Source organism: Lithobates pipiens, unplaced genomic scaffold (assembly GCF_037356315.1).
Source record: "Lithobates pipiens isolate NorthernLeopardFrog02 unplaced genomic scaffold, aLitPip1_a1.2 Scaffold_27, whole genome shotgun sequence".
NCBI lineage: Eukaryota > Metazoa > Chordata > Amphibia > Anura > Ranidae > Lithobates > Lithobates pipiens.
In genome coordinates, this window is record NW_027507788.1 from 6,636,722 (window position 1) to 6,649,791 (window position 13,070).

The window sequence follows — 13,070 nt, forward strand, 5'->3', positions numbered from 1 at the left end:
CTCTCATGTCTTCTGACTAAGAGGTCAGCCACTTCCACCTGGTGGTTTTTATAACCTCTCCTCTAAGCATGGCTCCACCCCAGGCCCTATCAAGGAACCCTATATTAACCTGTGCACTGCAAGCCAGCGGTGCTGATCAACCTTTGTGTGTTAGCTTCCTGTTACATGCCGTGTGCTCTTCTGTTGTTCCGTTACCGACTTTGGCGTGTCCTTGACTATCCCTGTTTGCCTGTGATCCTGACCTTTTGGCGTGTCCCAGACTATCCCTGTCTGCTTGTGGCCCCCCGACCTTGGCTTTGTCCCTCACTATCCCTATCCTCCTGTTGCCTATTGTGGGTGTGAGCTGGGGGACCCTGGGGGTCGTGACCTGGAGCCAGTTGCAGCCAAGTCCATCCTCACCACTAGAGGCGCTGGTGAACACCTGCTGGCTCTTAGACTCCGCGTCCCGGGGAATCTTACGCTCTAACCCCAGTGGGATCTGTCTCCCGTCCGCAGCAGTCAGCCGTAGGGTCCACAACCTTGCGGTGCACTCCTGATCCCTATGGTGTGCATATGTCACCTGAATGAATTAATGAAATACTTATATAGCGCACAATGCAAACTGAATCGCCTCTAGGCGCTGTGGCAAGCTTTGATCATCTGCTAAAAGAGGAAGGTCTTGAGTTTTTTCCTAAAAGCCAGGTGATTTTCTTCCAGGCGGATGTTGATTGGTAGAGCATTCCATAGCCGAGGCCCTTGGACAGCGAATCTCCGATCCCCCTTGGATTTATACCGGGCTTTGGGCACGAGGAGGAGGTTTTTGTTGGCTGATCGAAGACTGCGGTTTGGTGTGTAATGATTTATTTTCTCCATTAGGTATTGCGGAGCTTCTCTATGCACGCATTTGTGGGTGAGGCAAAGGGTCTTGAACGTGATCCGATTTTTTACGGTTAGCCAATGTAAGCTCCTCAGTGGAGGAGAAATGGATTCCCTGGCCTCAAGGTGACCTGACACCAATGCTCAAGACCTAGTAAGAAGTCACCAAAAGTGGGAATGACAACACAAGGGAAGCGGGGGGAACATCAATGAATAAGAAGGTGCTCAAACAAAAACCCAAGTGACACCATAACCAATTCCCAAGAAAGTAAGTCAAGACCCCAACATTGGGTAACCAACAGAAAAAAGAAATAAAAATTAAAAAAGGGTTAGCGCTATCTAGCTAGTAAAGATGTTCTTCCTCCTAGGACACCACCCTTCAGTTGGATTGGTTTTGGACATGTCAATGACTTCCTGTGTCCCTCAGTGGAGATGGAAGTAAACAGGATTTTTGCACGATCAATTCCTTTTTTTCGGCGTCTATTGAGGGACACAGCTCCCACCCTTGAAGATGTCCTGGTCTTGGCACTGCTTGCTACAAAAACTTAGACAAGCTGGGTAAAAGCAGGGGTTATTCGGAGTTGGCATACAGTTTTTTTTGCTTGCCAATCCTCCTGTAGGCAACAGTAGAAACCCAACAGTATCTGAACTCCGGTGTGTCCCTCAACGGACTCAAAGAAAGGGATTTTACGGTGAGGACAAAACATTTTTTTTATAGTCTAATGAGAAGAATTTCTCATTAGACTAGAATTGCTTTAGAATTGAATCGATTAGAAATGCTTTATCTGGCTCTGCTTGGCGACAGCCATTGATGGCCACAGCAGAAGCCGGTGAACGGTAACGGATTCATTTATGGCACTTCCCCGAATTCTGGTTACCTGGACTGGCCTACAGTGTGTCAGCCCGTGTCGAATCCTCCTGTAGGCAGCAGCATAACCCAACATTATCCAAATTCCTGTGCTCCCCAATGGAACAAGCTGGTCAACCATCATCCCCGATCCTGACCCCAGGAGCAAAAAAAAAAAACTAAAAATAAATAAATAAATAAAAAAACAACACGAAGCGGAATCATCCGATGTTCCAGACACCTGGGCATTAAAAATACGCCTCTGCAAAATGGTTTTGGAGACGAGTTTCCTGCCATTCAATTTCTCAGGAGGAGCTCAGAGGAGAAGAGGAGAGCGGGAGAGATAAACGGTCTGAATGCTGTAAAAGCCCTGAAGAAGTGGGAGGGGGAGCGCGGAGCGCAGGAGAGACCTATTCAGAACGCTGACGCCTTTTCTCTGCAGACCTCTGCTTATTCTAAATACGCTCGCTGGCTGCTAAAGTGCTTGCACAGTCGAGAAACCTTTTTTTTTTTTTTCCCAGGGAGCCCCTTCCGTCGTCCTCCCCTCCTGAATCCTATCTTCAAGGAACAATAAGCCGCCTACTCCAGTCTAGGAAGACGAGGAAAAAAAGAAAACACGTAATTGCTTTCTCCATGGCGTTCTTTTCTCAGCAACTTAAGGCTCAACTCTGGGATCATCTCATCTCCACAATATACGCCACGTCTGAGAAAAGTCACCACAACCGCAATGTACTTTTCCTCAAGGTTTCCTTCTGGCGCCGTACGCTGCGGTTTAAAGCACATGTGATATCTTAAGATTTCCCCAACGTGGTTTGCCGGTACTATAGCAGGGGGGGGGGGGGGGGTCTAAATAATGCGGCTCCAGACAGGAAGTAGGTGTGCGGCACTTACGGGCAACCAAGACGGAAAAAAAGGCATAACTGGGAACTTTTAGAAGTTGCTGAGCCAGAGAGATCAGTGTGGTAGGAAGAAGGTTGTTTTGGTGGAGTCCACCCTGGAGTCCATATGAGCCACCATCGCTGAAGCTTTTTGTTTGTTTATATTCTCCCTGGCTCTGTGGTGGAATCCATCCTCAGGAGTAGAGGAGACCATCCCTGGAGTAGATATCTGCCACTGCTGCCTTTGTTTAGATTCAAAATTTTTCCCTGGCTCTGTGAGCTCCGCAGGGGGTGGAGCTCATCCCCCGCAGGGGGTGGAGCTCATCCCCCGCAGGGGGTGGAGCTCATCCCCCCGCATGTGGTGGAGCTCATCCCCCCGCATGTGGTGGAGCTCATTTCTTGAATCCATATGCACCACCGCCTTTGTTCATGTTTACATTCACACTGGCCTTGTGGTGGAGACTAGATATGTGCACTGCCAAAAAATTTTAGTTTTCATTTCATTCGTTTTTTTTTTTTTGCTTTTTTTTTGGGTCATTCGTTATGATCGCAATTCGTAAATTCGAAAGAATAACCAACAATAACTATTAAATTATAGCTATTGGAACTTCCTTTCAAATTTGGTTGTTCGTGAACGTTACGAATTCATCCAAAGTTACGAATTTATCCGAAATAACGAATGCCGCATCTGAACAAATGGAACGGAACAAATAATAAATAAGAAAAAAAAGTTTTTATTATTGTTGTTATTTATTATTATTATTATTAAAATTTGTTCCGTTCCATCCGTATAGATACGGCATTCGTTATTTCGGATAATTCGTAACTTTGGATAAATTCGTATTTGTTACGTTCACCAACAGCCAAATTTGAAAGGAAATTCCAATAACCATAAACGTAATAGTTATTTCAGATTCTCGAATTTCCGAATATTCTGAAAAATTCGTTAAACAGGTTTTTGTTACTTCGGATATTTCCGAATTCATGAATTTGTTGAAATTCATTAAACTAATTCGGAACGAAAACAAATTGCCCATGTCTAGTGGAGACCATCCCTGGATGTAGTGGAGCCCATCCCTGCTGCCTATGTTTACATTCCTTGTCCCTGTGGTGGAATCCAAATGCAGATGCGAGTCCATTGATGGAGTCCATATGCACTGCTGCCTTTGTTTACATTTACATTTTCCCTGGCCCGGGCATTTTCATCCCAGGAGTACATATGTGCCACTGCTGTGTTTTACGTTTACATTTTTCCTGACCCTGTGGTGCATTCCATGCCTGAATATGGTGGACTCCATTCCCGGAATCCATATGCACCTGCTTTATTTAGGTTTACATTCTCCCTGCCCACCGTGGTGGAATCCATCCCTGAATATGGTGAAGTCCACCTCTGGAGTACATCTGTGCCACCACCACTGATAGCTATGCTTAAATTCCCTGACGTTGTTGAATCCATCCCTGGATGTGGTGAAGTCCATATGCATCGCTGCCTTTATTTAGGTTTACATTTCCCCGGCTCTGTGGTCAAGTCCACACTTTGAGTATATATGCGCCACTGACACCTTTGTTTATGTTTACATTCCCTGACCCTGTGGTGAAGTCCATCTCTAGATGTTGTGGAGACTATCCTTGGAGTACACGTGAGCCACCACCGCCACTGCTGCTTTTGTTTAAGATTAGAATTTTCCCGGCCCCGTGGTGCAGTCCATCCCCCAATGAGAAGGAATCCATTCCTGGAATCCATCCCTGGATGTGGTGAAGTCCACCCTTGGAGTACATATGCGCCACTGCTGGCTATGTTTATGCTTACATTCCCTGGCCCTGTGGTGAAGTCCATCTCTAGATGTTGTGGAGACTATCCTTGGAGTACACGTGAGCCACCACCGTCACTGCTGCTTTTGTTTAAGATTTGAATTTTCCCGGCCCCGTGGTGCAGTCCATCCCCCAATGAGAAGGAATCCATTCCTGGATGTGGTGAAGTCCACCCTTGGAGTACATATGCGCCACTGCTAGCTATGTTTATGCTTACATTCCCTGGCCCTGTGGTGAAGTCCATCTCTAGATGTTGTGGAGACAATCCTTGGAGTACATGTGAGCCGCCACCGCCAGCCACCACTGCTTTTGTTTAGGATTAGAATTTTCCTGTCCCCGTGGTGCAGTCCATCCCCCAATGTGAAGGAATCCATTCCTGGAATCCATCCCATCGCAAATTGGGCCACCGCTGCTGGCTAGGTTTATGCTTACATTCCCTGGCCCTGTTGAATCTATCCCTGGATGTGGTGGAATCCATATGTACCACTGCTTTTGTTTAGGTTTACATTTTCCCTAGCTCTGTGGTGAAGTCCACCCATGGATGTAGTTGAGTCCATCCCTGGAGTACATATGCGCCACCGCTACTACTGCGTTTGTTTAGGTTTATCATTTTTCTGGCCCTGTGGTGCAGGTCATCTCTGGATGTGGAGGAGTCCATCCCTGGAATCCATATGTGCGACTGACTTTCTTACATTCTTCATTGGCTCTGTGGTGGAGTTCATCCCTCGCATACATATGCGCCACCGCCGCTGCTGCCTAAGTTTATGTTTACATTCCCTGGCCCTGTAATGCTGTCCATCCCCGGAATCCATATCCGCCGTCTTTGGTTATGTTTACATTCCCCCAGTGGTGGAGACCATTCTTGGAGGACATATGCATCACTGCCTATGCTTAGGTTGACATTTCCTGGTGCTGTGGTGGAGTCCATTCCTGGAGACCTAAGGTGTTGCTGCCTTGGTTTAGAGTCAAGTTCTTCCCGGCCCTAAAAGGAGATATTATCTTGGTGGAGGTGCAGAAGGAGCTCAGCCTTCGGTCACTTATAATAACTGAAGACTGAGGTCATTCTGCACCTGTGACTCGGCCTTTATTGAACGACTTTTCCAGGACCGGGAGGAACGTAAACATAAAGTGTCCCTAAATGACAAGAGGCAGTGGCGGCACAGAATGAGCTCACCGCCGCTGCCGCCTAGTGTTTACGTTTACAGGGAAATCTGAAGAACTGAGAAGATTTGTCCAGTAATAAGCTGGTAAGGGCTGTGGAAAAAAAAACAGCATTTCCGGGACAAATCCGTCAGGTTCCCAGCCATTAAATGCAATTTTACAAATTCAGACAGGCCGGTGACACGGGAAGAACATGAACTCCGGGACAAGCATTTGGAAAAACCATTCACACTTCGGTTATATTTCCATTTTTAAAAGACGTTGCTTTCGCAAGTTTGTGGTGACTTTCACGCAGTACCGGGACAGGTCCATCTAGCGCCCAGGGAAAGGAAGCAGAAGTGCTGCCTCCTCCTGCAAAATTACAATGTACAGTCTGATCACTGGGGGAGAGGAGACTGAGGAAATGCCTCCTCCTACCAGCAGCAGACTGACAACATCTCAGGCAAGGAAAGGTCAAGGACACCCTTTTAATGACTTGTAAAGTTATTGAACAGTCCGCTTGAATTCGTTAAAACAATGTGTTCCTCAAAGTCTGGATAGGAATTACAATGCAACAACTAAATCAGACGTTATGGTGGAGAATGCGGGCAGACAGCTTGACCAGAATGGGATTTTTTTGTCTTTCTTCAGAACAGCGCCATCTTTGCTTGGGAATCATTCAGGGTTACCATTTACTTCCTGGACTGAAATGTTGGCTCAGAGATGAGACAATCATGAAAAGCCTGGAGTTTTTGTTCACTAATGTCTGACACAGATCAGCCCCTGCTACTGCCTCTCAATTTGTGACTTGCTACAAAGTTACAATGTACAGTCTGATCACTGGGGGGCGGGGAGTCTAGGGTTGCCACCCATTCATCAAGCCAAACCCTAGAACACTTTAATGGTGCACAGCAATTTTTTTTTTTGCAGTTTACACAAAAGGAGTTTAAAAGACCCGGGACACCTCTGGGAGAAGCTTAAAGCGGAAGTAAACCCATCCATAAAACAGTTTCATTTCTGGGGCATGCCGGAAATGTAACACTCCCATTGGTTGTGCTCTCAATCAAACCGGTTAACCATCCAATGGCTGGTGTCATGACTGATCACATGTGCAGCATCATGGTAGTTTTATATTAAACAGAGGCAAAGATGGCAGCTTCCTTGGCTGAAAACGATAGGGGGGTTTACTTACACTTTAAGGAGCATACATAAATCAAACATGGTCAGTCTGTAAGCCACTATATCCCCCATCCCCCCACTGCACCCCCCCCCCCCAAGACAGTCTGTACCCCACTACATCCTCCTCTGGTCAGTCTGTCCTCCAGTACATCTCCCATCAGGACAGTCTGTCCTCCAGTACAGTATAATCCCCCCCAGGACAGTCTGTCCCCCAGTATAATCCCCCCCAGGACAGTCTGTCCCCCAGTATAATCCCCCCCAGGACAGTCTGTCCCCCAGTATAATCCCCCCCCAGGACAGTCTGTCCCCCCAGTATAATCCCCCCCAGGACAGTCTGTCCCCCCAGTATAATCTCACCCAGGACAGTCTGTCCCCCAGTATAATCTCCCCCAGGACAGTCTGTCCCCCCAGTATAATCTCCCCCAGGACAGTCTGTCCCCCCAGTATAATCTCACCCAGGACAGTCTGTCCCCCAGTATAATCCCCCCCAGGACAGTCTGTCCCCCCAGTATAATCTCCCCCAGGACAGTCTGTCCCCCAGTATAATCTCCCCCAGGACAGTCTGTCCCCCAGTATAATCTCCCCCAGGACAGTCTGTCCCCCAGTATAATCTCCCCCAGGACAGTCTGTCCCCCAGTATAATCTCCCCCAGGTCAGTCTGTCCTCCAGTATAATCCCCCCCAGGTCAGTCTGTCCCCCAGTATAATCCCCCCCAGGACAGTCTGTCCCCCAGTATAATCTCCCCCAGGTCAGTCTGTCCTCCAGTATAATCCCCCCCAGGTCAGTCTGTCCCCCAGTATCATCCCCCCCAGGTCAGTCTGTCCCCCAGTATCATCCCCCCGGGTCAGTCTGTCCCCCCAGCATATTCCCCCCAGGTCAGTCTGTCCCCCCAGCATATTCCCCCCAGGCCAGTCTGTCCCCCCAGCATATTCCCTCCAAGTCAGTCTGTCCCCCCAGCATATTCCCCCCCAAGTCAGTCTGTCCCCCCAGCATATTCCCCCCCATCAATATAATTAAAAGCAATGGAAGCTCAAGGGAGGGGAGAGTGGAATAGGAGGACTGGTGTTGAAGGGCTACCACTGATGTGTCAGGGTTTCAGATGAACTAAAACCCAGACACAGGATCTAAAACCCGGACTGTCCTGGTGAATCCCAGACAGGTGGCAACTCTAGGGGAGACTGAGGAAATGCTTCCTCCTGCCTGCAGCAGACTGATGAGGTCGTCTCTGCCCGAGCAAAGTCCCTGACTGGAGCTCAAGGATGGCTTTTTAATGCCATAAAGGTGGAACGTTTTAGAAAACGGATCCGATCGGTGAATGCGGAGATGTGTCGGGCATATTTTCATGCAGACCTGTAGAGTAAATGACAGTTTTCCTCTCGTTAAAGGCTAGCCGTGGGGAGGGGCAGATCCCCCCGCAATGACACTTACTCAGTCCGATCTTGGCCAAGTGCATTCGATTGACCCAGGAGATCTTGCTTAGTGGATTCGGAGTGAGGAAAAGGACCATGAAGCTCATTGGACGCCCTGACCTGGAGGGAGGGGTCAAAAATTAGGATTTCAACATAGTTTGCAGATATAGAACACAGTACGGGGGAGGGGGGACCCTGTGGAATGCAAATAGCAACCAAGCTTTCTGGCTGTTGACTTTCCCAAGTGCCCGGAATTATTAACCAATAGTAAGGAGAAAGCCCATGCAGCTATGTAGTGATGTCATCACTGGGACCCAGCTGTCTCCGCCCCTCCCAACCACAGAGGACCCCCCCCCCCCTCTAGTTGAAAGCCAATGAATAAAATGGAAAGGGGCGAGGCCAAGGACAGTCAGGCTAGGGAGGAAAGAGCTAAGTGATGTTGGGGAAACTCTATATGAATAAACCAGACCCAAGCACGTCCTCCCCTGCCATCCTTCCAATCACAGAAGACTCCGCCCCCCCACTGAAATCCAATGATTAAAACTTAAAGGGGCGGGGCCAGGGACAGACAGGCTATGGAGGAAAGAGCTAGGTGATGCTGGGGAAACCCTCTATATGGATAAACTAGACCCAGCCGCGTCCTCCCCTCCTACCCTTCCAATCACAGAAGACTCCGCCCCCCCCCCCCCATTGCCCCCGGTCACTCCCACTCACTTGTCTGATTTTCGGGGCATCTGCAGCTGCAGGCGGAGGTGACACTTGTTAGCAGACTGGATTTCCTCCTCCTTCAGCCGGATGAGCTTCTGAAGACCTAAACACCAATCCTGGGCCACCGTCATGTTCAGGTTCTGACAGAGGAAGAGGAGTTCAGGAGGAAGTCAGGATTGTTTATGAATTTTAGCAAATAAAAACCTCAGAGTGCGCTGACTGCATTTTATTTGGGGGTGGGGGGGGTGGGGGGAGAGATCGGACCGGGTGCAGACTGCAACATCATGCCTTTCTACCACGTCCAATCAGTGCATTCAATGTGGAAAGACGCTCTGTGAATGGCGCACATGACAAGCGGGCAACCCTCCCCCCCCCGTGGTCACTATACAGCAGGGAGGTGGCGTGGGACCTGAAGACCACGGCAACCACTGTAGTACGGAATATGAATAGCCCCCCTCATCCGAGCTGGAACCATGGAAGTATGAGAAAAAAGCCATACCTGGAGGTCCGCTATAAGTGGATGAGTAAAGGAGGAGGCGTGGTCTCCTTAATGGACAAGTAGTCTAGTTATAAAAATTTTGTATACAGACAGCTCCTCATCAAGGGGGGGCTTTTAAGGAGTTCCCAGAAAAGTCAGGAGAAGAGGAGAAGTAGTATAAGATGGGAACGCCACAAGGATTGGACAAGTCCAGTCGGGGCCTTTATTGAGATACAATGTAACAAATTAGAAATCCAACACATTTCAGGGGTTCACTAGTCCCTTTATCAGGGATGGAAAATGAGGGATTGTCAAAAAAAAAAAAAAAAAAAAAAAAAATATGCTAATAAATTAGATTAGATTTAGTTATAGATTTCTATATATATCTAGTTTAGTTAGATTTTTTTTTGTTTATGATTTATAATATAATTGTTAATATTAAAAATAAAAAAAATATTATTATTATTAATATATATATATATTATTTTTTTTATTATTTATTATGCAGAAATACATGACCTGAGAATACTAAATCAAAACTACGTTTTGGATACATTTTCTGTTTTAAATATAGTTTTAATTTATGTACAGTGTTAGTATTAATGTATCCAATAATGTGTTTATTCACCTTAGATTTAGTTATAGGTTTCTATATATTTTAGTTTGAGAGAATATATTATATATATATATATATATATATATATATATATATATACATATACACATACACATACACACATAATAATTAAAAAAAACTAATATATATATATATATATATATATATATATATATATATATATATATATATATATATATATTATAGTTTTTTTAATTATTGTGTATATATATATATAATTATATATATAAATATATATATATATATATATATATATATATATATATATATATATATATATATATATATATATATATATATATATATATATATAATTATAGTTTTTTTAATTATTGTGTATTATCAGTTATAGGTTTCTATATATCTAGTTTAGTTAGATTTTTTTTTTGTTTATTATTTATAATTATTAAAATAGGTGTGTGTGTGTGTGTAAAATATATATATATATATTTTTTTTATATACATATATCTAGTTTAGTTATATTATTATAAATTGTAAACAAAAACAAAATCTAATTGTTAATATAATATATATACTTTTTTTATATTAACAATTATATTATAAAAAATTGTAAAACAAAAAATAAAATAGAAATTTAACTAAACTAGATATATAGAAACCTATAACTAAAGCTAAGATGCATTAATACATGATCTGAAAATGCTAAAAATATCTGTACATAAATTTATGAAAACTTTAATAAAAACCACCAACCCCCAAAAAAACATAAGAAAAACATAGAAAATGTATCTAATGACGGATACAATAAATATCTGAGTTACTGTAAAAACCACATGGAAATGCGCAGATTGTATTTAGACAAAGGGCGTGTAAGTAGAGCGCCGGATCCAATGGTGGGCAAGACATAGTTTGGATTCCAATGGTAGCTCTTGTCACCCAGGGTATTCTTGGGGGGGCCCCTGAGTAACCAAAGTAATAAAAAAAAAAAAAGAAGGATGAGAGGGCCACAGATAGGAATACAAGGATAAGTAAGTCTTTATTGCACATGACACAAAGTCAGACAAAAAAACGCCAACGCATTTTGTGGTTCAGACCTTCTCATGAAGGCCGAGACGCTGGTAGTAAAATAAAAGAATTCAGGGAGACAAAATGTAAAATAAAAAAAAAAATAAAAAAAAAGAAGAAGGGGGATCTACTATAAAAACTGTCCACTTTATATCCCCCACACAAGATCATCGTTGGGGTGTTCGGACCCTTTAATTCCACCGTCCACGTGGACTCCAATGCTTTTGGCCCAAGTCATGGGTGCTCAACGTGAGGCCCTCCAACTGTTGCAGAACAACAAGTCCCATGAGGCCTTGCAAGGCTGACAGTGACGAGTATGACTCCCACAGGCAGAGGCATGATGGGACTTGTAGTTCGGCTGGAGGGCCGCAGGTTGAGCATTGTTGGCATAAATGGCAAAATGCAACAATGGTTTAATGTAATTTCAGAGAATGAAAAGCTCCTAATCGGGCTCATCCCCTATTCCAAAAGTACTTGACCCATAGGCAGCCAGGCAGCTAGCATTTTCTGACGGATCTCGGAAAATAGCAGTCCCCGTTTTTCCTCAGTATGGATTCCTTAAAAACAAAAATTTGGGGTTTGGCAGGTGTTCAGTGAGGGGGGGCCAGGCGGAGCCAGGACTCACCTGATAGGTGCCATGTAGAGTGCTGATGAGCTGTGTGATCTGCTCCACCACCTCCAGATCCTTCTTCACGTCCTGCAGCTCCTGGTACAGCCGAGGAGACCCCAGGGACACCTTATCTGAGGGGACAGAGATATGTGAGGGACATGTGCCCCGTGCCGGTCCCCCTATTGGTAGAGGTGTAGGGCACTTACTCTGACCAGCAGAGGGCGACTGTTTCTTGCTAGCGGACTGTTGGCTGGTTGCCGCCTCTTTCTCCAGCACGTTCCCTTCTTGTCCAAATTCGGCCACGTGGAGCTGGAACAATGCCGCGTTCCACTTCAGCACGTAGCGAGGTCCTAGCGGCACCAGATTCCCGATGTCCGGCTGTCCCCTGGTAAAAAAGGAGAGAACGAGGGTCAGGACCACGTAGAGGAAAACCCATGCTGCATTTTTAATTAGAGGTTGCTCTATAAGGATTAGGAAACCCCTGTCAGGTTTTAAATTGTTGTCCGTGTCCCCTCTGGGGGGGGGGGTTCTTCCTATTTTTCCTGATCACCATTGTCAGGGTGTAGGATTATGTTATATTATAAATCTGACACTAGGTGTCTCACCACTGAGATACTAAGGTTGTATGCAACATTAGTAGTGAGACATCTAGTGGCAGAACTTCAGCTTAACATGCTGGTTCTCTTTGGTATTGCAATAGTGAGACATCTAGTGGCAGAAGTGCAGTATAACATGCTGGTTCTCTCTGTGGTATTATAGTAGTGAGACATCTAGTGGCAGAGCTGAAGTATAACATGTAGATTCTCTTTTTGGTAATACAGTAGTGAGACATCTAGTGGCAAAAGTACAGTATAACATGTTGCTACAACAGGTAGCTTAAGTGATAGCAAATCCGAGATGAGAGTTGTCACCAAAACAGGACTAGAGGGGAAATTATTCCTGTAACAGCTAAGAAGCCATTTCCCTTCTTGTTGTTTCTCTGGGACAGGAAGTTTAGCCTATTATAAGTTCTATTGACGACTTGTCAGAAAGGGAACCCATTACCATTGACTGTTTGCTTTTAAAAGTGCAGGATGAGTCTGCTTTTATTATTACTATCATGACTACTACCATTTAAATACATAAATAATAATATTATACAATAATAAAATGATAATAGTAAATTAATAATATTTTATAATTTTATTACTATTGTATATTATTATACAATAGTAATAAAATGGATGATGATAATAATAATAGTAAAATAGTAATATGTATTATTTTATTACTATTATATAATCATAATCATTTGATTACTAATATTATTATACAAAAGTAATAAAATGATGATACTAATAATAATAGAAATATTATGTATTATTTTACCATTATCATCATTTTATTACAACTATTTTTATACAATTATCATAATCATTTTATTACCATTATTGTATTTTATTATTATAATTCAATTATAATAAAATAATGATGATTATAGTAATATGTAT

The 13,070-nt window shown here is 44.1% G+C and overlaps 1 protein-coding gene across 1 annotated transcript in view; it reads right to left on the minus strand.

Moving 5' to 3' along the window:
* ARHGEF10L (Rho guanine nucleotide exchange factor 10 like) overlaps positions 1-13,070 on the minus strand; it is a gene marked incomplete at its 5' end in the record, with an annotated part of 86,224 nt that overhangs the window by 30,112 nt on the left and 43,042 nt on the right. The window contains 4 exon segments of the mRNA XM_077456356.1: positions 8,140-8,240; positions 8,835-8,968; positions 11,596-11,711; positions 11,787-11,965. Of these exon segments, the coding sequence (XP_077312482.1) occupies positions 8,140-8,240; positions 8,835-8,968; positions 11,596-11,711; positions 11,787-11,965 (530 nt within the window).